This window comes from Cnephaeus nilssonii (genome assembly GCF_951640355.1).
Source record: "Cnephaeus nilssonii genome assembly, chromosome: 21".
NCBI classification, from domain to species: Eukaryota; Metazoa; Chordata; class Mammalia; order Chiroptera; family Vespertilionidae; genus Cnephaeus; species Cnephaeus nilssonii.
In genome coordinates, this window is record NC_137092.1 from 709,024 (window position 1) to 734,590 (window position 25,567).

Below are 25,567 nucleotides of genomic sequence, written 5' to 3' on the forward strand. Positions count from 1 at the left end.
CTGGGTGGGACTTGAGCCTCCTGACCTCGGTCACCCCACCAGTCACCCCAGGACATCTGGAAATCAAAGCTCTGAATCCTGCGAAGGGGGATGGAGAGGCCGAGGCTCAGACTGACCCCTGTGGTATTTTTACAGTCAATATACACTGAGTGGCCAGATTATTATGACCACCCCATCAGTACTTTGTTGGGCCAACTTTGCCTTCAATACTGTGGCGATTCTTCTTGGCATGGACTCCACGAGATGTTGAAAGGTGATGCGAGGAATCTGACACCATGCCTGATGAAGAGCACTGTCCAGTTCTGTGAGATTGGATGGTTGTGGAACCAGCTGCGTGATGGCTCTTTTAACTTCGTCCCACAAATGCTCAATTGGATTGAGATCTGGTGATTGTGGGGGCCACCTAAGCAAGGTAAAGTCTCCCTCGTGTTCTTGAAGCCACTCCTGCACAATATGAGCACCGTGGCATGGCGCATTGTCTTGTTGGAAGAAGCCATCTCCTTTGGGATATGCCATCAACATGATAGGATGAACTTGATCAGCAACGATACTTAGGTAGGTTGTGCTATTCAGACATTGTTCCACACGAATTAAAGGGCCCAAATCATGCCAGGAAAACATGCCCCAAACCATAACACTCCCCCCACCAGCTTGAAGGGTTGTACTCATGCATGTGGGGTGCATGCTTTCATGCTGTTTCCGGGAAATTCTCACTCTGCCATCTGCGTGATGCAACTGGAAACGTGATTCATCGGACCACGTGACTTTTTTCCAATGCTCGACTGTCCAATCCTTGTGTTCCTGTGCGAATTGGAGACGTTTTATCTTGGTAACTGCAGACAGCAAAGGTGTTTGAACAGGCCTTCGGCTTCCATATCCCATACGATGCAGGGTACGGCTAATTTGCCTACAAACGTCAGGTGGTCAAAATCATCTGGCCACTCAGTGTATATAATATATTTTATTCATTTCAGAGAGGAAGGGAGAGGGAGAGACAGAAACATTGAGAGAAAATCATTTATTGGCTGCCCCCTGCACACCCCAACAGTGGGTGGAGCCCGTAACCCAGGTGGGAATTCAATCGTGACCTCCTGGTTCACACGTCAACGCTCAACCACTGCGCCACCCTGCCCGGCTTTACAGTCTCTACATCCATTCCCTGTCCACGCCCCCCCCCCCCCCCCATCCCACACACATACACAAGGAAGATATATCCAGGATCCAGTAACAGCCCAGCACTGCTCTGGGGCAGGGAAATAGCATGGAGCACACAGGCCCGAATCCCGCCCAGGCCTTCACACTCATTCTCTCTGCTGGCTCAGCCACACGGAGGCTGCTCCTCGCCTCACTCGTCTGGGCTGGGCAGGAACAAGGGGGAATACGGGTAAACCTGGAAATAGGGCCGCAGGACGTCCGGGAAGGAGGCCCTGGGGAAGGTGAAGATGTGGGAGCCCGAGGTCACGTTGTAGAAGGACACAACCCCGACCTCGCAGTCCAGGAGAACCCCCACCACCAGGGGCTGCTCCTGCAGGCCCAGGGGCGTGCGCGGCCAGGTCAGCGCCACGTAGCCGTCCTTGGCGCACAGCCGCAGGGCCCAGAAGCCGGCCTCAGGCGTCTGCATGGTCCCCACGACCCTCTGCACGCTCTCCAGGCACACACCCACGTCCCAGCCCATGCCCTCGCCCACGTCCACCTCGAAGTACTGCCGCCCGGACGTGAAGCTCTGCAGGCCCAGGATGCAGGGCAAAACGGTGAACCTCCGGGGAGAGGGGTCCCCGGCGCCCTCGGGGCAGCCCCCCCGAGTCACTTGTCTCTGATCCTTGGACAGAATTAGTTCCGGATGCGCTGTTTCTGGATCCAGAGTCACGCCAACTGCAGGGGAGGGAGGGGAAAAAAAATATTGGGTTTTTGCTTGCTGAGAACACAGTTTCTTTTCTTTTCTTGTATTATTTATTTATTTATTTTTATGCAGGGGTTTTATTTGTCTGTTTTTTAACCCTCATCCAAGGATATTTTCCCATTGATTGATCAATTTTCATTATTATTAAAATATATTGTATTGACTTCAGAGAGGAAGGGAGATGAAGAGAGAGATAGAAACATCAACGATGAGAGAGAATCGTGATTCCACTGCCTCCTGCACGTGCGCCACTGGGGATCAAGCCCACAACCCGGCCCTGTGCCCAGACCGGGAATCGAACCCTGACCTCCTGGTTCATAGGTCAATGCTCAGCCACTGAGTCACGCCGGCTGGGCTTCCAATGATTTTTTAGAGAGTGGAAGGGACGGGGAGAGACAGAGAGACAAACACATCGATTGGTAGAGGTACGGGCCCTTAGAATGGAATCTGGGAACCTTCTGTCCACAGGCGACCCTCTCTCCACTGAGCCAAACCAGCAAGGGCAACACGGTTTATTTTATTTTATTTTATTTTACTTTATTTTATTTTTTAAGTTCTAGGGAATAAGGTTTATTGTGCAGAGAGTATCACACACGACTGAAGGTGGTACATTAGTCACATCCCTCACCATCCTTCATTGGGTACAAGTGCGACAGGTTCCCTGCGTTCCGGTTCCCCCACCACCTGCACGGCTTCCTAACACTGACCGTGGACATTGAACCCGACTGCTTCCAGGGACGCTCTGGTTCCCAACAGAACTCTGCAGAAGCTTCTGGGTCCCTCATCATCCATATCATCCCAGCTCGGTCACCAGCCCTGACACATCGGCTCCATTTTCCTCACAATCTGGAAAGAGAGTCTTCTCTTTCAAGTCACTCTTTTTTTTTTTTAAATAAATCTTGATTGTTGTAAGTATTACATATGCCCTCCCCCTCCCCCACTCCCTCTCCCGCCCTCACGACACTCCTGACAAGAATCATGGTCATCGGGATCAGCTGCAGTGAGAGGAGCACCATCCGCTGGACCCAGAGGTGGTTCAGACATAAAACAGCTGGGATCATCCTCAGGTGCTGCTTCTCTTGAGTGCTGAGGTGACAGGGACTCTCCCCCAGTTACTGGACCGGAGCTCTACGAGCTTCAAGAGCATCTGCCTCACGTCTGCACTGCAGGGCGCGTCCAGGGCGACGTTCGCAATCCTCTAGATAACTTCCTCCATGTCGGTTCTTCCTTGTTCCCTCCAGGCATCTTCCAACACGGGCCCTGTCAACTCCAGTAATTTTACGGCACAAACTAGGTTATCGTCCACGGGGTTAGAGAGGAGGACAGACAACAACCCCCGAAGAACAACTGCTCGAGACTGTGCCTTTGCCCCTTCAATCTTCAGCTGAAGACAAAGTTCTCCCAGAAAGAGCACGAACCCATGGAATTGTGTCCGAGCTGCTTCATCCCCCTTGAGAGCTTTATCTATAGAGGTACGTTCACTCTGTAATCTTTGAAGGAGTACTCGTCTGAAGCTGCCCCTCTGTGAGCTATCGGTCTGGTGAAAGGACAGGTAATTACACAGGTGAGCTCCCACACAGCGGAACTTTGGCACGGACGTGGCCTGTTCATAGATGACGTCCACAATTTCTTGCAAAGCCTCGTCCGTGGTCACCCGGCCACGCAGGGTCTCTGCAAACTGTTCCATGTCAGTTTCACAACTGCCAGGCAGCTCTGTCAGATGGTTCAAGAAATCCCAAACAAATAGAGACAGAGGGAGACCATCCTCCCAGGGTCCTGTGTAATTAGAACAAGCTAGGGCTCCCAGAGTCCGTGCACACCCCACTCCCCGGGCCCTGGGTGGTTTTGGGGCTCAGGGCTGGAGAGAGGCTCCCCTCCCAACACCGTTTGTTTTAGAGAAGACCTGCCTGTGCTCTGGAGTCTCAGCCTTGTTTCGGAGTAGCGACAGGAGCTTGTGACCATAAACTAGAAACCCTCCCATTTGTCCCCGAGACCCGGGCAGGGCGGAGGCTGCACTGAGCTCGGTCCCCTGGATGCTTGGCAACACCCTCACGTACCTTGATGGCTCCTCAACCGTTTCCTCAGGTCAAAGTAGAGCTCGGGGACCTCGCACTCGGTCTGAACCTCCAAGGAGACGGCCTCCGGGGTCTCCAGCCGCACAGCCTGGCTCCTGGGGGAGCAGAGGCCAGAGCTGCTCAGCGGGCACCCCGCGGCTCCGCACCCCACTCCCCCTCGCCCGTCCTGCAGCACTCACCTGCTTAGGGCGCCCTTCACGTCCTGCGGGGACAAAGGCACAGGTGAGTGAGGGAGCAGCAAGCTGATGGGGCTGCTGCTCCTCCCAGAGGCACAGGGCGGCCCGGCCTTGGGTGCGGGTGTGATGGGGCCTCATAGCCCGGTCGGGAGAGCACCTGAATGACTGTGGAAAGTACTCCTACTGTTTCACATCTGAGGACACTTACACTCATGGGAACAGGGTCAGTTTCTCACATGTGAACAGGGGTTAGGTTTTCCTTAAGTTTCCTTTCCAAGCCCTGTGCCAAGTGATTGGGGAGGTGACTCAGCTGTGAGTCCAGAGAGCAGAACCCATAAGCAGGGTCACCAGGAGCCAAAACACCATCTGATCAACACCATCTCATCGTCTGGGGACTAAGGACGTCTGAGACCCCCAGGCCTGCACACAGCACCCCAGCCCCTTCCCCTTTATAATTCTGTCCCCTGCACCTGCTGAGCGACAGGACTTGATGCTTGTAAGCACCGTGTCTGCTTGGTGGGCTGGCCTTCTCAGTAAACACCGTATCGGACTCAACCCTGCCTTCGTGATTGGACACAGTGACATGTGCCCCGAGCTCACGCGGGGTTTCCGGGTGACAGATGGACACCCCGTGCAATGAATCCCACTCAGGCCTCTGGGATGGTCAGCATGGCAGGACAGTGCTCAGCCTCTGAGCCGGACGCCCTCTTTGCTGAGGTGCTGGGGAGCCGGCAGGCTGCTTGCGGGGGGACGGGGAGCCCCCCACGCTCCCTCTGGCCTCACTTCCCTCAGAGTGCACCCCAAGAGAGGCCACGTGTCACAAAGCCTCTCGGCAGTGGGTGGGTGCATGGCGCCCAGACTGGGCACTGAGGTGGCAGCAACAGGTGACCCACAGGGATGGAGCTGCCATGAGACATGGTCACCCTGAGGGGCGCCTCCAGTTCCACCAACCGGACCTGGGACGAGCACCGGGGAAGGGGGAGTGAGGGAGGAGGTTCACCTTCCTGAGGCTGGAAGGAGGGCCCATCAGGCCAGGCTCACCCACCAGGCGGCCCCACCTGGTCTCCGCCATCACCTGACCATCAGAATTCTGTGCCCCTGGGACCCAGGCATGTGGGAGCGGAAGCCATCCTGTGAGCCTGTTCACCCCCTCTACCAGCTGGAGGCATTTATTCTTCTGGATCCTCACCCAAGAGAAGCACATCAGTTGGTTGCCTCTTGCACGAGCTCTGACCAGGCCCTAGGCCAGAGAGGAGCCTGCAACCCAGGTACATGCCCTTGACCAGAATCGAACCCTGGACGCTTCGATTTTAGGCTGATGCTCTATCCACTGAGCCACAGTAGATTTTTGTGCCAAATCAAAATTTTCTGATTTATATAGAGAGCCCTGTAGACCACTGAAGCCACCTTGTAGGTTTTAGTCTGCTCAATATTCTAAAAGGAATAGGCTTAGTCCCGCTGGTGTGGCTCAGTGGTTGAGCATGAACCTATGAATCAGAAGGTCAGGGTTTGATTCCCTATCCGGGCACATGTCCAGGTTGCAGGCTCGATCAGTGATTCTCTCTCATCATTGATGTTTCTATCTCTATCTCCCTCTCCTTTCCTCTCTCAAATCAATAAAAAAAAATATGCTAAAAATGATAACAAATAAAAATAAAAGAAATATACCTTTATGCCCTAGCCATTTTGGCTCAGTGGATAGAGCATCGGCCTGAGGACTGAAGGGTCCCAAGTTCAATTCCCGTCAAGGGCACATGCCTTGGTTGCAGGCTTGATCCCCGGCCCCGGGCTGGAGCACCTGAGGGAGGCAACCAATCACTGTGTCCCTCTCACATCGACGTTTCTCTCTCTGTCTCTCCTTCTCACTACCACTCTCTCTAAAACCAATGGAACAATACCCTTGAGTGAGGATTAACAAAATAACTAAATAAAAACAGGAGAAATATGCCTTTAAATCCCCCACACTGATGTGCCACTGCTGAGCGTGGCAGGTGGTCCTCTGTTCCCACGCCTCCCCCTCCCCCCGGGGCAGCTCAGGACCCGCCAGCTTGGCGTCCTCCCAGGGCACAGCCTCACCTGCAGCACCTTCTGGGCGGAGCCCTGGCATCGCTCCTCCAGCTCCAGAATGCGGCTCTCCAGCTCCCGGCTCTGCTTCTCCAGTTTGGCCTCACTGTCCCTCAGTCTCTGCAGAGTGAGCTCTTTCTCGCTCTCCAGTCTCCACAGGTACGCCCTCTCCTCCTCCCTCAGGAAGCTGTGCAGGTTCTGGAAGTCTGCCTGGATTTTCTGTCTCTGAGCCTCTATCTTCTCCTAGAGTCAAGAGAGGAAGCTCAGCCCTGCCAGCGGGTCAGAGGGTCTCAGGGGTTGAACGTCCAGCTATGAACCAGGAGGTCACAGTTGGATTCCCAGTCAGGACACATGCCCAGGTTGCAGGCTCCATCCCCAGTAGAGGGCGAGCATGAGGCAGCCAATCTGCTCTTGGATGTTTTGATCTCTCTCTCCCATTCTCTCTGAAATAAAAACAAATCTACACTATCTACACTAATAAAAGAGAAATATGTAAATTGACCATAACTCCGCAACACCCACCAACCAATCAGGAGGGAATATGCAAATTAGCAGGTCAAAGATGGCTGCAGCCCCACCCTCCAGCACTTCTAGGAGCAGAGCAGCTGGGCAGGGCAGAACACCTGCTATAGGGGGAGGTGGGGAGGAGGGAGCTATAGGAACGGTGCTCTGGCCAAAAGGAAGCAAAGCATTCAGACCCTGGCTGGAATGAAGGCAGAAGGCTGGGGCCAGAGCAAAGGCCTGGGTCCCGGGTGCCAGAGGGAAACCAGTGCAGGCAGCCAGGTGAAGACAGACCTATTGCACGAAGCTTCATGCAATGGGCCTCTAGTAAAAAATTAAAAATAAAGAAAGTAGGAAACCCAGTTGGGGATGGCTCTAGGTAAACAGGCATGTGATTGTGCTTCTCCCAACTGGCGCGGGCCTCCTGGCCATTTCCTGCTGGAAGGGGGAGGGGCCGGGGATGAGTTCTCATTGATGTAGACAAGAAAGGACAATGGCTTCTTCTCAGGGTATCACCTGCCCACTCTGGTCCAGTGACACCAGGACTGTGCTTTGCCCGGTCAGACCCTACGCCTGAGCGCCTGGACAGAAAAGAGCTCGACACCAAGAACCCCGTGTCTTTCTGGTGTTGCTGTCATTAATCCTCACCCGAGGATGTTCTTTCCAGTGATTGTCAGAGAGAGGGGAGTGGAAGGGAGGGAGGGCGGGGATAGAGAGAGCGAGAGGAACATCAATGTGGGAGAGACTTCCACTGTTGCCTCCTGCACACGCCCGATGGGTGGGGATTGCACCTGAGCCCAGGGGTGCCCTCCAGCGGACCCGGCGAGAACCCCCCATTCTCACATTCCACTCGGCTATCTGCTTCGCCTTCAATGCTTTCTGGCTGGCGCATTCCTCTTCCAATTTCCTCAGTTTCCTCACCGCTTCCTGGAGCTTTTCCTGGAGGGAGACATGGAGTGACTCTTGTGACCACACCTCGCTTCTCCCTCTCACGGGAATAACCTGCTTGTCTGGGCCCAGGCTCTCTGTCCAATGTCACCTGACCCTCCTCCCGGCTAATGGTCAGACACCCTGTGGGGACCTAGACTGAGGTGATTGGAAGGCTCGGGCGACACCTCCCTTTCCCTAGACGCCCCCTGCCCCCTGGCTGTGTGTTTGCCACGGGGTCCTCTCACATAAAGTGCCCTCTCTTTTCTCAGCACTTCCACATACCGTTAATTTTGTTTTTAAATCTTATAATAATAAATTATATTTGTTTTTAAATTTTATAATAATAAAAGCCTAATACACTAATTACATCAGACGTCTTTCCGGACAACCTTCCGGACGAAGCCGGGGCTGCGAGGGAAGCCTGGGTCCTGGGTGCCAGAAGGAAGGCCTACTCTTGCATGAATTTCAAGGATCAGGCCTGTAGTATGTATATATTTTTACTCCTTTCAGAGAAGAAGAAAGAGACAGAAACATCGATGAGACAGAATCATGGATCGGCTGCCTCCTGCACACCCTACACTGAAGATGGAGCCCGAAACCAGGCGTGTGCCCTGCCTAAGAATCCCACCGTGACCTCCTGGTTCCTAGGTCGATGCTCAACCACTAAGCTAAGCTGACTTGGCCACATGGTTAGTGTTTAGGCTCCTTCAGGACTCACTTCTGGGAGGGCTCCCCGAGACCACCCACACCCCGGGGCACCCCTTCCCACCACCCAGGCCGGGGAGCCAGGCCGTCCTTTCGCTGGTGGGTCTTCCCTACTGGACAGCAGGCCATGCACAAGGGGGCACTGGGCTGGATGATGGGGTATCAGGCGCATGAGGGGACACTCACCCTGTAGCCGGGGCTCACGTCCTCCACCAGCGCCGTGGCGTGGCCCTTGTGCAGCAGGTCGCGCTCGCAGCGCCAGCAGATGAGCTGGCCCTCGTCCTCGCAGAAGAGGTGCAGCCGCTCCCCGTGCTCCTGGCAGGACAGCTCCTGCTCCTGCTCCCGGAGGACGGCGATGAGGCTGCCCAGCTGCTTGTTGGGCCGCAGGCTGCCTCTCTGGAAGGGAGCCCGGCACTGGGGGCAGGAGAAGGTCTGCATGTTCTGCTGGCTCCACAGCAAGGAGGCCGGGCCCATGAAGCCCAGGAGGCAGGCCTGGCAGTAGCTGTGGCCGCAGCTGATGCTCACGGGCTCGGCCATCAGCTGCAGGCAGATGGCGCAGGTGGCCTCCTCCCGCATCTTCTTGCTGGTGGTGGCCGACGCCATGCCTCTGCCCAAAGCTGCAATGCTGGACCCAGAGGCTCCCCACAGTGGTTAGGGCACACTCACCCCGCGCTTCCTGTGGGCGCCCGGCTGCCGTGTCCCCACGGGCCTTGAGGATTATCTGGAGGAAGGAAGGCCTGCAATGTAGACGATGCAGAGAGCAGCTGTGCTGGGGAACAGGGTAGGACCCCAACTCCATTTACTAAAATGAAATAGAATTTAACATTCAGGGGTATCCTCCCCCGAGGATGTTCTTCATTGATTTGTAGAGAGAGTGGTGGGGAGAGGGAGAGACAGAGAGAAACATCCATTGGTTGCCTCCCACATGCACTCCGACCAGGCCCGGAGATGGAACCTGCAACCTAGGTACCTGCCCTTGACCGAAGTCGAACCCAGGACCCTTCAGTCCGCAGGCCAATGCTCTATCCACTGAGCCACACTGGGTAGGACTGGTCATATTTCAATCGCTTCATGGCCACGGGGTGGAGGGTGGCATGAAGCCCCAATATAGACCATCCGTCACGGGGGAAGGTGGTGTTGGAACCCAGATACAGGGAGGGCAAGAGGGAGGCGGGATGCCCCACAGGGATTCAGTCAGAGCCTGGGAGACTCTCTCCCCGCTGAGGACCATGAGGAATAATCGGGAATAACTGGTTCCAGGATCCTTGCTTTGCAACTTAAGGAACCGGGTGGATTCGGAAGATTCCATTGAAACAGTGACTGTGGACCCACTGAGCCTCCCACCCCCAGCCTTTCTCCCCGACTGCCCCCCACAGGAAACCAAGGCTGGCCAGGGCACTCAGTAGCAGAGCATCCACTGGGCACTGAAGCCTCTAGGGTTCAATTCCGGAGATCTGTCTCTCTCTCCCCCACCCTCTCCAGCTGCCCTCCCTTCCGTTCTCTGTAAGAAACAATGGAAAAATCTCCTCCAGTGAATCCCAACGTGGATGGCCCGGAAGTAAACAAGGCTGCCCTCCAGTCCTTCCCTGACCTGAGAGGCGCCAGGCCGGCTGGCTCAGTGGCTGAGTGTGGACCTATGGACCATCGAGGTTGGACAAAAGGAGCCACATGCTAACCTGACAAGCTCAGGGGAGGCCTGCGTGGCAGTCTTGCAAACTCAGAGACCTAAAATAACCACAAAAAGATGGTTTGAAAATTAAATAGTTAACTACAAACAGGTTATAGTGAGTGGGCAGTCATGTCCTAGGCCGATATTTTCCTGACAAAGATCCACTTATGTCTTCTTTACTGAGCCCATTTGCCTTTTTGCCTCTAAGATAACGCATCTGTGAGATGTCTGGGTAACTTGTAACTTCCTTTTTACCCCGGACTCCTCAGGGCACAACAAATGGCACAGGGTCATTCCCTCATTGTGATTGTTATCAAGTTAATTGTCAGCTGTTCATTACGTTAAAGTATCCTGTATCCATCTCTGTAAGAGAAGCACATGTCCATCATTTCACTTTTCCCCCAACCCCAGAGGTTTCCCCGCTTTGCTTTCTCCCACCTCCCTAATCTGTCACCAGTGGATTTCATGTAACTCACCTACGTCCCTTTCCTTTGATTGCAATGTATAAATACAGATGTAACCCTCCATTCTCCGGAGCATTATCTCAATTTGTTGAGGTTCTGCTTCCCGGCATGTGTTAACAATTTGGCTCAAATAAACTCACAAAATTTCTTTACAGGTTTCAATGTTTTTCTTTTTTACGTTAACAGAGGTTTCTCTCTCTCCCTCTCTCTTCCTCTCTGAAATCAATAAAAATATTTTCTAAAAAAAGGTAAAGACCTGGGCTGGGCACAGAGGGGCGGGTCCTAGAGGATCAGTCAGGTGACCTCTCTCCTCCAGCCAGGACTGTCTCCCAGGAGAAGTTCCAGGCACCTGGAACCCTGGGGGGAGGGGAGAGGGAGGAAATGGGAAGACAAGACCCCAAGTTCCTCCAGGGAGGACCCAGGACCCGGACAGCGAAGGAGGGACCCTGGGACCCTGGCCCGGAGCTGCAGCTCCTGCAGAGCCAGCCTGCCCTCCTGGGAGCGGAGGGAGGCGGGCAGGCTGCAGAGCAACCTTGCTTGGACCTGACAATGTGGGAACACAGCCCGCATTCCCTGAGACCACGGATGGCCTCTTCCTCTGTCACCAGGGCAGCCTCCGGGGCCACAGAGTCTCTACTCAGAGTCCCTTCCTGGGCGGGTGACTTCCCGGGGACACTCTCCTGTCCTCTGTGGCTGGACTGTGTCCTCAGGACAGGACCTGTCCTCCGGGGGCCCCGGGGTGCCTGTCCCGGCCTCCACTCCCCTTGCCTCGCACCCTGGATCTCCTGAGGTGGATCAGCTTGGAGTTTGGTGGGAGGCAAGTGGCCTCGGGGAAGGGCGGCCGGCCGGGGGCCTGGAGGGACAGAGTCCTGAGGCCCTGGTGTCTGAAACCCGCCCCTCCCGGCCGCCCGGGACCCCACCGCACCCCCCCTCCTGTCCACACACCGGGTGTCAGGACCCTCCCTGGGAGACCCGCCCACACCCTTCCCAGTACCTGGGCCACCAAAGAAGCCTCTCATTTGCTGGAGGGAGTCACCTGGAGCAGCCACTTCCCAGATCTTGGGAGGGATTCAAGTAGAAATGAAACTGCCTGCTGTGGGGGCGGAGCCTCTGCTGGGTTTGGAGAGGAAACCAGGAAATGTCCCTAAGCTTGTGCAGGGGTCTGGGCTGGGCCTGGCAGGGCGGGGGGGGGGGGGGGGGGGGGGGGGAAGTGGTGGGAAGAAGTCCTTTTCTACAGCCACGAGGACTGGGGACTGGTCCTCACCGGGACCTGGGCTCTGGGCCAGCAGGAGCGTCTGAGGTCAGGGAGCGGCACAGCCCACAGGCCCGACTGCAGCTCTTCCTGCCCTGGCCACCCACCCACCCCCTCGGGGTGCATCAGCCTCTGGGCAGATGCTATTTTATTTTCTGTGATTTTTCGGTCCCTATTCTTTCATCACTGCTCTGAAGCGGGTGGTGGAAAGGGCTGGTGACCTCCACCCTCCTTCTCCTCCTCAGGTCGCTCTGCAAGGTCAGACACTCCACAGCATCACCAGCAGCCAGGACCCAGCTGGCAGCCCGGAGCCAGGGAGGCCCCAGGCCACTGTGGGGGTGGCACTTACAGCAAAAGGACTGCACAGCCCAGCCCCTGTGTGTCAGGGGTTGAGCGTCCACCTACCCACAAGCCAAGAGCTCACAGTTCCATTCCACCAGGGTTGGGGGCTTGATCTGGCAGGAAGCAGCCAATGGATGATTCTCTCTCATCATTGATCTCTCTCTCTCTATTTGAAATCAATTTAAAAAAATATATTTTTCAAAAAGGACTGTCCTGCACAACCTAGACTTACTCTTATTATTTTTTTAATCCTCATTCAAGGATTGTTTTTCCATCGATTTTTAAAAATATACCTTATTGATTTTTTACAGAGAGGAAAGGAGAGGGATAAAGAATTAGAAAAATCTATAGGAGATAAACATCCAACAGCTGCCTCCTGCACACTCCCTACTGGGGATGACTGGAATCAAACCTGGGACCCTTGATTCCACAGATAGAATCTTTATCCACTGAGCCAAACTGGTTAGGGCTCCATTAATTTTTTAGAGAGAGTGGAGGCAGGGAGAAGAGGGAGGAGAGTGTAACATGAAAACGAGAGAGACACATTGACTAAGGTAAGTGCCCTTGACCGGGAATCAAACTCAAGGCCCTTAGGTGAAAAGGCTGATGCTCAATCCACTGAGCAATATTGATATTTTTTCCCTCAGCAAACACTCAGGCTCCTTAGACACCCCGCCCCCACTCCAGGCTGTGTGTTCCTTCAGCTTTCTGTGGGTCAGTTCCTGCTCCAGGCTGCTCCTATTTCCCTCGCAGTGCCCCCTAGTGGTCAGGCAGGGTTCATTGCTCAGCTCTGTGGCCCCTGCAGAAGGTCAGACCACACAGAGGGGCTCAGGGCTGAACCCAGGAGTTCATCAGCAGCCTCCTCCCCCCACAGGTCTCCCTAGCACCTTCCATGTCTTGGGGCTCTATAAGTAGTTCTCTCTTGGACCGCAACCAGCATGGCTAGAGAGCAAACGACAAGTCCTGAGTAGGGGCGAAGGGGGGATTGAGAAAAGGAAAGAGACAGATACAGAGACAGTAGGAAAAGCTGGGACCAGGTGGGACAGATTCTCGCTGGTGGAGAGACAGTGACCCAGAACCGGTGCAGCACATTTATTTTATACAGTATAATTCCAGGAAGTTTTACTAGAGTTTAAGACAAAGGAAATTATGTGAAATCATGGTTAAAGATCAGGCTGCAATTCTTCATTATTGTGGCTTCTTTATAATTGTCATTCCTGGCTGAGCCCGGATAATTGCATCTGTTCCCTATGCCTGGCTGAACTTAGATAATGAAATGCACCCCCTGGCACCTGAGCTAATGGTCAGACTGACAACATACCCTCTCTGGCACAGTATGTTTCCAGGATGTGGCTCTGCCGATGCCAATGGATCCATCCAACAATTAGCTCATGTGCCTTCCCAGGCGCTCTCTACAGGCCTCCCTTTTGAGAATCCCTTAGACAAAAGGGAGGCTGGGACATCATGGACTCTGCTGCATTCTTCCGGGGACCACAGAGAGAGCAGACGGCATGGCCCTCACCCCTTTGAGGCCACAGTTCCGCCAGGAGATGAAGGCTCACCCCCCTAAAGTGTTTTGGCTACGGGATCACTTGCATACTGGTTGGGAGAGAAAGCAGACTAGGAAGAATACATGGGTTCACCCCCAGACCCACTCACCCGAAGGTTAGAAGTCCCCTTTCCCACCCTGGAGCCAGGGCCAGAGGCAGCTGGGTGACTCTATGCCCATGGGAGTGGCATGCTGCCGGGGGTCCAGGTCGGGGGACATTGAGAAATACCCACGACAGCCCACTCCCAACCCGGGAACAGGGAGCCATCTGGGTGAGGAGTCAGCAAGGCCAGGTCACTCGGCTGCTTATGCAACAGCCGGAGTGTGACCTTCATCGGGGGTGACTGTGCGAACTCGACACACGTGTGTGTACACACAGACAGCGTGCCGAGGCCACAGCTACATACAACACTTTTTTTCTGGCAATTTCATGCAACAAATTGTCTTTATTCGTCCTAAGCAAACTCAGTTATACACACAAATTTCATGAATTTTTAAAGGGAAAAAGCAGACTATGGACATGCCGGCTGGCACACCCAGAAGAGGCAGTGAGTAGGCAGACAGAGAGATGTGAGCTGGGAGCTGGCTGGTGTGGCTCAGTGGTTGAGCAGTGACCTAAGAACCAGGAGGTCAGGGTTTGATTCCTGGTCAGGGTACATGCTCGGGTTGCGGGCTCCATCCCCAGTGTGGGGCGTGCAGGAGGCAGCTGATCAGTGATCCTCCCTCACAATGTTCTTCCACTTTCCTGACAGCGTTTCCTAAATGTATCAGGCGTGTGAAACTGATCACAGTGCTGGACGTGCCCGCGGGCCAGGGTGGGCCTGAGCTCTCACACTTCTATGTGTGTGTGTGTGTGTGTGTCTGTACATATACATACATATATGTACATGTCTACACACGAACACATAGATAAATGTACATATGCATATTCACACATAATTTTACATGTATAAGCTCTACGTGTTGGGTTTTTCCGTAGTTATCATTTTTTTTGTTTTATAATTTTTTTTAGTTTTTAAAATATATTTTTTATTGACTTCAGAGAAGAAGGGGGAGAGAGAGAGAGAGAGATAGGAACATCAATGATGAGAGAGAATCATTGATCCACATCGATTGGTAGAGGTACGTGCCCTTGGAATGGAACCTGGGACCCTTCTGTCCATAGGTGACCCTCTATCCACTGAGTCAAACTGGCTAGGGCAGCACAGTTTATTTTATTTTATTTTATTTTACTTTATTTTATTTTGTTTTTTAAGTTCTAGTAAATAAGGTTTATTGTGGCAGACAGTGTAACACACGACTGAAGGTGGTACATTAGTCACATCCCTCACCATCCTTCATTGGGTACAAGTGGGACAGGTTCCCTGCGTTCCGGTTCCCCCACCACCTGCACGGCTTCCTAACACTGACCGTGGACATTGAACCCAACTGCTTCCATGGACGCTCTGGTTCCCAACAGAACTGTGCAGAAGCTTCTGGGTCCCCTCATCGTCCATATCATCCCAGCTCGGTCACCAGCCCTGACACATCTGCTCCATTTTCCTCACAATCTGGAAAGAGTCTTCTCTTTCAAGTCACTGTTTATTTATTTTTTTTATAAATCTTGATTGTTGTAAGTATTACATATGCCCTTCCCCTCCCCTACTCCCTCTCCCACCCTCACGTCACTCCTGACAGGAACCGTGGGCATCGGGATCAGCTGCAGTGAGAGGAGCACCATCCGCTGGACCCAGAGGTGGTTCAGACATAAAACAGCTGGGATCATTCTCAGGTGCTGCTTCTCTTGAGTGCTGAGGTGACAGGGACTCTCCCCCAGTTACTGGACCGGAGCTGTATGAGCTTCAAGAGCATCTGCCTCACGTCTGCACTGCAGGGCACCTCCTGGATGATGTTCTCAATCCTCCGGATAACTTCCTCCATGTCCATCCTTCCTCGTTCTGTCCAGGCATCTTTCAACACGGGCCCTGTCAACTCCAGTAATTTTACGGCACAAACTAGGTTATCGTCCACAGGGTTAGAGAGGAGGGCTTCCAACAGCTCCCAAAGAGCAGGCTGAAGAAAAGCTGTTTTGAGAACCTGTTCCTTTGCTCCTTTGTTGGGCAGTCGAAGATAAAGTTCTCCCAAAAAGAGCACGAACCCATGGAATTGTGTCCGAGCTGCTTCAACCCCCTTGGCAGCTTGATCTCTAAGGTCACGTTCAGTCTGACATCTTTGAAAGAACACACGGCGGAAGCTGCCCCTCTGTGAGCTAAGGGTCAGGTGACGGGACAGGTAATTGCACAGGCGAGCTCCCACACAGCGGAACTTTGGCACGGACGTGACCTGTTCATAGATGACGTCCACAAGTTCCTGCAAAGCCTCGTCCGTGGTGACCCGGCCACTCAGGGTCTCTGCAAACTGTTCCATGTCACTTTCACAACTGCCAGGCAGCTCTGTCAGATGGTTCAGGAAATCCCAAACAAATATGAACAGAGGGGGCTCATCCTTGCAGAGTCCTGTGTAATTAGAAGAAGCTCAAGGGTAGAATTAAGGGCGCTGGCAGACAGCATGGGCATTCACAGGGGAGCGATGACCACCTGGGGTTTAGCTATGGCGGACTCGAACTCCCAGTTCTGCTGGGGAATGGGGTTCTGGGGTCTCCTTTGTTCCAAGAATGTCCCTTTGGAGGATGGGGAAGAGGCAGCTGGGCACTTCCTCCTGATTCCCTCACCCACAGGCACACAAAGGGCTCCCGTGGTCCATGCCCACCCCTCCCAGGGACCCTGGGTGGCTTTGGGGGTCGGGGCAAGAGGGAGACCCGCTCGCAAAACAGTTTATTTGGATAAGACCATCCTGTGCTCTGGAGTTTCAGCCTTGTTTCAAAGTAGCGACAGGAGCTCCGGGTTGTGATCATAAAGTAGAAACCATCCCATTCGTCCCTGCCCTCACGTACCTTGATGGCTCCTCAACCGTTTCCTCGGGTCAAAGTAGAGTACCGGGACCTCGCACTCGGTCTGAACCTCCAAGGAGACGGCCTCCGGGATCTGTAGCCGCATGGCCTGGCTCCTGAGGGAGGCAGAGGCCAGAGCTGCTCAGCGGGCACCCCGCGGCTCCGCACCCCACTCCCCCTCGTCCTTCCTTCAGCACTCACCTGCTCAGGGCGCCCTTCACGTCCTGCGGGGACAAAGGCACAGGTGAGTGAGGGAGCAGCGTGCTGATGGGGCTGCTGCTCCTCCCAGAGGCACAGGGCGGCCCGGCCTTGGGTGCGGGTGTGATGGGGCCTTATAACCCGGTCGGGAGAGCACCTGAATGACTCTGGAAAGTAATCCTACTGTTTCACATCTGGGGACACTTACACTCATGGGAACAGGGTCAGTTTCTCACATGTGAACAGGGGTTAAGTTTTCCTTAAGTTTCCTTTCCAAGCCCTGTGCCAAGTGATTGGGGAGGTGACTCAGCTGTGAGTCCAGCGAGCAGAACCCATAAGCAGGGTCAGGCCGACCCACCAGGAGCCAAAACACCATCTGATCAGCACCATCTCATCGTCTGGGGACTAATAACGGACATCTGAGACCCCCCCAGGCCTGAACACAGCACCCCAGCCCCTTCCCCTTTGTAGGGAGTGGCTATAGAGTTAAGCCTCAGATTGACCTGTGGCAGGGCCACAAACAAGTCCCAGCTTGGAGGGCAGAGCCCTCTTGGCATAATTAAGCTTAACCTTATAGCTGCTCCCTAGATCTTTCCTAGGTAGCTAATGGGCTGTGGGAGGTGCAGCAAGTGCTGCCAAAACAAGTGAACTCACAAGAACATTGTAACTATGGTGACCACTACCTTGTTTTGCTTTGTGTGCTCTGACTGTATAATAAACACTTGGCTTGCAGGCCATGGCACTGTCTCTCTAATCAGATGGCAGAGTCCCACCTAGCCCCAGCTTTATTCTCTTATCTGTCTTTTCTCATCCATCACTATGCCCCCTCAGGTTCACCCATGGCCATGCTGGCGTGGCACACCCCTTTATAAACCTGTCCCCTGCACCTGCTGGGATTCAGGACTTGATGCTTGTAAGTGCCCTGTCTTCTTGGTGGGATGGCCTTCTCAGTAAATGCCTTATAGGCCTCAACCCTGCCTTCGTGATTGGACACAGAGACAGGCGGCCTGAGCCCCGCCCCCCCCCCCGGGAGTTTCCGGGTGACAGATGGACACCCCATGCAACGAATCCCACTCAGGCCTCTGGGACGGTCAGCACGGCAGGACACTGCTCAGCCTCTGAGCCAGGCGCCCTCCTTGCTGAGGTGCTGGGGAACCTGCGGCTATTAAGAGGGGGGGGGGGGGTCGGGGAACCCCTCACACTTCCTTTGGCCTCACTTCCCTCAGAGCGCACCCCAAGAGAGGCCACGTGTCACAAAGCCTCTCGGCGGTGGGTGGGTGCACGGAGCCCAGACCTGACACTGAGGTGGCGGCCACAGGTGACCCACGGGGATGGAGCCGCCATGAGACATGATCACCCTGAGGGGCGCCCTCCAGTTCCACCACCCAAACCTGGGAAGATTAGTGGGGGGTGGGGGTGCGAGTAGCGGGAGGTTCACCTTCCTGAGGCTGGAAGGAGGGCCCAGCAGGCCAGGCTCACCCATCAGTCGGCCCCACCTGGTCCCCACCATCATCTGACCGTCAGGATTCTGTGCCCCTGGGCCCCAGGCACGTGGAAGCAATAGCCATCCCGTTAGCCTGTTCAGCCGAGGAACCCACCCCCTCTACCAGCAGGGAAATTTTATTTTTCTTGATCCTCACCCAAGGATAATTTTCCATTGATTTTTAGGAAGAGTGAAAGAGAGAGGGTGAGTCAAAGAGAAACATCTATGTGAGAGAAACACATTGATTGGTTTTCTCCTGCACAAGCCCAGATCAGAGCCTGGGACAAGGAGGAGCCTGCAACCAAAGTACATGCCAAAGACCGGAATCGAACCAGGGACCCTTCCGTCCTCAGGCTAATGCTCTCTCGACTGAGCCACCCTGGATTTTTGAGCCAAATCAAAATTTCTGATTTACATATAGAGCCCTATAGACTACTGAAGTCACCGTGTAGGTTTTAGTCTGTTCAATATTCTAAAAGGAATAGGCTTAGCCCCGCTGGTGTGGCTCAGTAGTTGAGCATCAACCTATTAACCAGGAAGTCAGTGTTTGATTCCCTGTCAGGACACATGTCCAGGTTGCAGACCCAATTAATGTTTCTCTCTCATTATTGATCTTTAATCTCTCACTCCCTCTCCATTCCTCTCTCAAATCAATAAAAAATATGTTAAAAATGATAACAAATAAAAATAAAGGAAATATGCATTTATGCCTAGCCGGTTTGGCTCAGTGGATAGAGTGTCCGCCTGTGGGCCTAATGGTCCCAAGTGCAATTCCCATCAAGGGCACAGGCCTTGGTTGCAGGCTTGATCCCTGGCCAAGGACTGGGGCACCTGAGGGAGGCAACCAATCAATGTGTCACTCTCACATCGACTTTGCTCTCTGTCTCGCCCTCTTCCTTCCACTCCCTCTAAAACCACAGGAACAATACCCTTGAATGAGGACTGACAAAATAACTAAATAAAAACCGGAGAAATACGCCTTTAAATCCCCCACAGGATGTGCCACCGCTGAGCGAGGCAGGCGGTCCTCTGTTCCCACGCCTCCCCCTCCCCCCGGGGCAGCTCAGGACCCGCCAGCTTGGTGTCCTCCCAGGGCACAGCCTCACCTGCAGCACCTTCTGGGCGGAGCCCTGGCATCGCTCCTCCAGCTCCAGGATGCGGCTCTCCAGCTCCCGGCTCTGCTGCCCCAGTTTGGCCTCCCGGTCCCTCAGTCTCCACAGTGTGTGCTCTTTCTCGCTCTCCAGTCTCCACAGGTACGCCCTCTCCTCCTCCCTCAGGAAGCTGAGCAGGTTCTGGAAACCCGCCTGGATTTTCTGTCCCTGAGCCTCTATCTTCTCCTAGAGTCAAGAGAGGATGATCAGCCCAGCTGGCAGGTCTCAGGTGTTGAGTGTCCACTTATCAACCAGGAGGTCAAAGTTGGATTCCTGGTCAGGACACATTCCCAGGTAGCAGGCTCCATACCCAGTAGAGGGCATGCAGAAGGCAGCCATCCATGATTCTCTCTCCTCTTGGATGTTTGTATCACTCTCTCCCTTCCTCTCTGAAATAAATACAAATCTACACTAATTATCTACACTAATAAAAGAGAAATATGTAAATTGACTGTACCTCCACAATGCCCACCAACCAATCAGGAGGGAATATGCAAATTAGCAGGTCAAAGATGGCTGCAGCCCCGACTGCCCGCGATTCCAGGAGCAGAGCAGCTGGACAGGGAGGACGCCTGCTATAAGGGGGTGGGAGGGAGGTAGGAAGCTATAGGAGCAGTGCTCTGGTCAGAAGGAAGCAAAGCATGCAGACCCTGGCCGGAGCAAATGCAGAAGGCGGGGGCCAGAGGAAAACCGGTGCTGGCAGCCAGGTGAAGAAAGACCTATTGCACGAATATTCATGCAACTGGCCTCTAGTAAAAAATAAAAAAAGAAAGAAAGTTGGAAACCCTGGGGGGGAGGATGGCTCTGGGAAAACAGGCAAGAGATTCTGCTTCACTGACAGTCACAGGCCTCCTGGCCATTTCCTGCTGGAGGGGGGAAAGGCAGGGGATGAGTTCTCATCCATGTAGACATCGAAGGAAAATGGCTCCTGCTCGGGGTTTCACCTGCCCGCTCTGGTCCAGTGACACCAGGACTGTGCTTTGCCCAATCAGACGCTACGCCTAAGCGACAGGACAGAAAAGAGCTTGACACCAAGAACCCCGTGTCTTTTTGGTGTTGCTGTCGTTAATCCTCACCTGAGGATGTTCTTTCCAGTGATTGTCAGAGAGAGGGGAGTGGAAGAGAGGGGGGGGTGGGGAGAGAGAGCGAGAGGAACATCAATGTGGGAGACACTTCCACTGTTGCCTCCTGCACATGCCCGACTCGGTGGGGATTGCACCTGAGCCCAGGGGTGCCCTCCAGCGGCCCCGGCGAGAACCCCCATTCTCACATTCCACTCGGCTATCTGCTTCACCGTGAACGCTTTCTGGCTTGCGCATTCGGCTTCCAGTTGCCTCAGTTTCCTCACCGCTTCCTGGAGCTTTTCCTGGAGGGAGACATGGAGTGACTCTTGTGACCACACCTCGCTGCTCCCTCTCACGGGAATAACCTGACTGTCTGGGCCCGAGGCTCTCTGTCCAATGTCACCTGACCCTCCTCCCAGCTAATGGTCAGGACACCCTGCGGGGACCTAGACTGAGGTGATTGGAAGGCTCAGGCGACACCTCCCTTTCCCTAGACGCCCCCTGCCCCCTTGCTGTGTGTTTGCCACGGGGTCCTCTCACATGGAGAACCCTCTCTTTACTCAGCACTTCTACATACCATTAATGTTTTTAAAATATGTATATATTTTTATTGGTTTCAGAGAGGAAGAGAGAGACAAAAACATCAATGAGACAGAATCATGGATAGGCTGCCTCCTGCACACCCTACAGTGGTTGGAGCCCGAAACCCAGGCATATTCCCTGACCGGGAATCCACCGTGACCTTCTGGTTCCTAGGTCGATCCTCAACCACTGGTTAGTGTTTAGGCTCCTCAGGACTCACTTCTGGGAGGGCTCCCCGACACCACCCACACCCCGGGGTACCCCTTCCCACCACCCAGGCCAGGGGAGCCAGGCCGCCCCTTCACTGGTGCGTCTTCCCTACTGGACGGCAGGCCGCCCACGAGGTGGGCTTGGTCCCTGTGCTTCACTCTCCCACGCACAGGGCGCCATCTCATTAAAGGCACCTTTGAAGCATAAAACGTGCAGGTGGAGCCCTGGCTGGTCTGGCTCAGTGGCTAGAGCCTCAGCCCGAGGACTAAATGGTCCCGGGTTCGATTCCGGTCAAGGCCATGAACCTCAGCTGCAGTTCCCGGCCCTGGTAGCCATATGTGCAGGAGGCAACCAATCCATGTCTCTCTCAGATCAATGCTTTTCTCTCTCTGCCCCACCCTTCCACTCTCTCTAAAAATCAATGGGAAAATATCCTCAGGTGAGGATTATCAAAACAAAACAAAACAAAAAACCACGCATGTGTGCGTGTGAGCGCATGATGTGCTAGAGCTGGGACCAGTTCATCAGGTAGCCGTAACGTGGATGAGTCTGACCATCTGGGAAGGTGGGCTGGACAGCCGGGACTGGATTCAGGTCGGACCCATCCTAACCCTTCCCGTGACACAGGCCCCCCCCCCCCCCCGTCACCCTAGAAGAAAGAACAACACGAGGAAACCTAGCATTCAGAGTCCCAACCTTGGACTCCGACTGGATGATGGGGGTCTCGGGCGCACGAGGGGGCACTGGGCTGGACAATGGGGTCGCAGTGAGCACGAGGGGGCACTGGGCTGGATGATGGGGTCTCACACACACGAGGGGCCACTCACCCTGTAGCCGGGGCTCACGTCTTCCACCAGCACCGTGACGTGGCCCTTGTGCCGCGGGTCGCGCTCGCAGCGCCAGCAGATGAGCTGGCCCTCGTCCTCGCAGAAGAGGTGCAGCCGCTCCCCGTGCTCCTGGCAGGACGGCTCCTGCTCCTGCTCCTGCTCCTGCTCCAGCTCCTGCTCCTGCTCCAGCTCCTGGACGGCGGTGATGAGGCTGCCCAGCTGCTTGTTGGGCCGCAGGCTGCCTCTCTGGAAGGGAGCCCGGCACTGGGGGCAGGAGAAGGTCTCCATGTACCGGTGATTCAGCGGTACGGGGAGTGGGCCCATGAAGCACAGGAGGCAGGCCTGGCAGTAGCTGTGGCCGCAGCTGATGCTCATGGGCTCGGCCATCAGCTGCAGGCAGATGGAGCAGGTGGCCTCCTCCCGCATCTTCTTGCTGGTGGTGGCCGATGCCATGCCTCTGCCCAAAGCTGCAATGCCAGACCCAGAGGCTCCCCACAGCGATGGAGGCACAACCACCCCGCGCTTCTTGTGGGCGTCCGGCTGCCGTGTCCCCACGGGCCTTGAGGATTATCTGGAGGAAGGAAGGCCTGCAATGTAGACGATGCAGAGAGCAGCTGTGCTGGGGAACAGGGTAGGACCCCAACTCCATTTACTAAAATGGAATAGAACTTAACATTCAGGGGTATCCTCCCCAAAGGATGTTCTTCATTGATTTGTAGAGAGAGTGGTGGGGAGGGGGAGAGACAGAGAGAAACAGCCATTGGTTGCCTCCCACATGCACTCCGACCAGGACCAGAGATGGAACCTGGAATCCAGGTACGTGCCCTTGACTACAGTCAAACCCAGGACCCTTCAGTCCGCAGGCCAATGCTCTATCCACTGAGCCACACTGGGTAGGACTGGTCATATTTAAATCGCTTCATGGCCCTGGGGTGGGGGGCTGCATGAAGCCCCAATATAGACCATCCGCCACGGGGGAAGGTGGTGTTGGACCCCAGACACAGGGAGGACGAGAGCGAGGCGGGATGCCCCCCGGGACTCAGTCAGAGCCTGGGAGACTCTCTCCCCGCTGAGGACCATGAGGAATAATCAGGAATACCTGGTTCCAGGATCCTTTCTTTGCAACTTAAGGAACCGGGTGGATTAGGGAGATTCCATTGAAACAGTGACTGTGGACCCCCTGAGCCTCCCACCCCAGCCTTTCTCCACGACTGCCCCCCCACAGGGAACCAAGGCTGGCCAGGGCACTCAGTAGCAGAGCGTCCACTGCTCATTAATGGGTGCCAGTTCAATTCCCCAGGTCTGTCTCTCTCTCCCTCTCTCCACCTGCCCTCCCTTCTGTTCTCTGTAAGAAACAATGGAAAAATCTCCTCCAGTGAATCCCAATCAGGATGACCCGGAAATAAACAAGGCGGCCCACCAGGCCCTTCATGACCTGAGCGGCGCCAGGCCGGCGGCCCAGTGGTAGACTGAGGACTATTGGACCAGGAGGTCAGGGTTCGAGTCCCATTCAGGGCACATGCCTGGGTCGTGGGCTCCATCCCCCGTGGGGGGCATACAGTGGAAACATGATCCATGTTTCTTTCCCTTCCTCTCTGAAATCAATAAAAATATTTTCTTTAAAAGGAAAGACCAGGGCTGGGCAGAGTGGCAGGTCCTGGAGGGCCAGTCAGGTGACCTCTCTCCTCCAGCCAGGACTGTCTCCCAGGAGAAGTTCCAGGCACCTGGAACCCTGGGGGGAGGGGAGGGAGAGGAAATGGGAAGACAAGACCCCAAGTTCCTCCAGGGAGGACCCAGGACCCGGACAGCGAAGGAGGGACCCTGGGCCCTGGCCCGGGGCTGCAGCTCCTGCAGAGCCAGCCTGCCCTCCTGGGGGCGGAGGGAGGCGGGCAGGCTGCAGAGCGACCTTGCTTGGACCTGACAATGTGGGAACACAGCCCGCATTCCCTGAGACCACGGATGGCCTCTTCCTCTGTCACCAGGGCAGCCTCCGGGGCCACAGAGTCTCTGCTCAGAGTCCCTTCCTGGGCGGGTGATTCCCCGGGGACACCCTCGGGTCCTCTGTGGCTGGGCTGTGTCCGTAGGAGACGACCTGCCCTCCGGGGGCCCTGGGGTGCCTGTCCCGGCCTCCACTCCCCTTGCCTCGCACCCCGGATCTCCTGAGGTGGATCAGCTTGGAGTTTGGTGGGAGGCAAGTGGCCTCGGGGAAGGGCGGTCGGGCAGGGGCCTGGAGGGACAGAGTCCAGAGGCTCTGGTGTCTGAAACCCGCCCCTCCCTGCCGCCCAGGCCCCCCACTGCGCCCCCCTTCCTGTCCACACACCAGTGTCAGGACCCTCCCTGGGAGACCGGCCTGGACCCTCCGCAGTACCTGGGCCACCACCAATGCCACACACTCGCTGTAGGGAGTCCCCTGGAGCCACAGCTTCCCAGATCCTGGGCAGGACTCAAGTAGAAATGAAACTGACTGCTGTGGGAGGCGGGGCCCCTGCTTGCTTTAGAGTGAAAACCAGGAAATGTCCCTAAGCGTGTACAGGTGGCCGGGCTGGGCCTGGCAGGGCGGTGACTGGTGGAAAGAAGTCCTTCTTCTACAGCCACGAGGACTGGGGACAGATCCTCACCGGGCCGTCGTATCTGGGCCAGCAGAAGCGTCTGAGGACAGGGATCGGCACAGCCCACAGGCCCGACTGCAGCTCTTCCTGCCCTGGCCACCCACCAACCCCCTCAGGGTGCATCAGCCTCTGGGCGGATGCTATTTTATTTTCTGCTATTTTGGGTCCCTATTCTTTCATCACTGCTCTGAAGCAGGTGGGGGAAAGGGCTGGTGACCTCCGCCCTCCTTCTCCTCCTCAGGTCGCTCTGCAGGTCAGACACTCCTCAGCATCACCAGCAGCCAGGACCCAGCTGGGAGCCGGGAGCCAGGGAGGCCCCAGGCCACCGTGGGGCCGGCACTTACAGCAAAAGGACTGCAGGGCCCAGCCTGTGTGTCAGGGGTTGAGCATCCACCTACCCACAAGCCAAGAGCTCACAGTTCCATTCCACCCGGGGTTGGAGGCTTGATCTGGCAGGAAGCAGCCAATGGATGATTCTCTCTCATCATTGATGTCTCTTTCTCTTTCTCTCTCTGAAATCAATTTTAAAAATATATATTTTTAAAAAAGTACTGTCCGGCACAACCTAGACTTACTCTTTTTTTTTTTTTAAATCATCACTCAAGGATGTTTTTTCCATGGATTTTTAAAAATATGACTTATTGATTTTTTACAGAGAGGAAAGGAGAGGGATAAAGAGTTAGAAACATCGATGAGAGAGAAACATTGATCAGCTTACTCCTGCACACACCCTACTGGGGATGTTCCCCTAACCGAGGTACCTGCCCTTCAACGGAGGTACCTGCCTGTCGCCCTCTGCGGGCCCCTCTTGAGTCCATAGGCCTACACTTTATCCACTGAGCCAAACCAGTTAGGACCCCCATCGATTTTTTAATTTTTTTTTATTC

General features: G+C 54.9%; 1 protein-coding gene across 1 annotated transcript; it reads right to left on the minus strand.

Moving 5' to 3' along the window:
- Positions 1-993: 993 nt before the first annotated feature.
- LOC307093724 (uncharacterized protein) lies at positions 994-24,509 on the minus strand. Its single transcript, XM_079762017.1, is given in 17 exon segments — positions 994-1,872; positions 2,860-2,980; positions 2,982-3,098; positions 3,102-3,676; positions 3,958-4,070; positions 4,155-4,177; positions 6,228-6,458; positions 7,560-7,655; positions 8,538-8,989; positions 15,345-15,411; positions 15,413-16,122; positions 16,560-16,672; positions 16,758-16,780; positions 19,344-19,574; positions 20,659-20,754; positions 22,072-22,642; positions 24,440-24,509. Coding segments are annotated over 16 exon segments (3,948 nt in total). The 5' UTR covers positions 22,525-22,642; positions 24,440-24,509; the 3' UTR covers positions 994-1,345.
- Between the last annotated feature and the right edge of the window lie 1,058 nt (positions 24,510-25,567).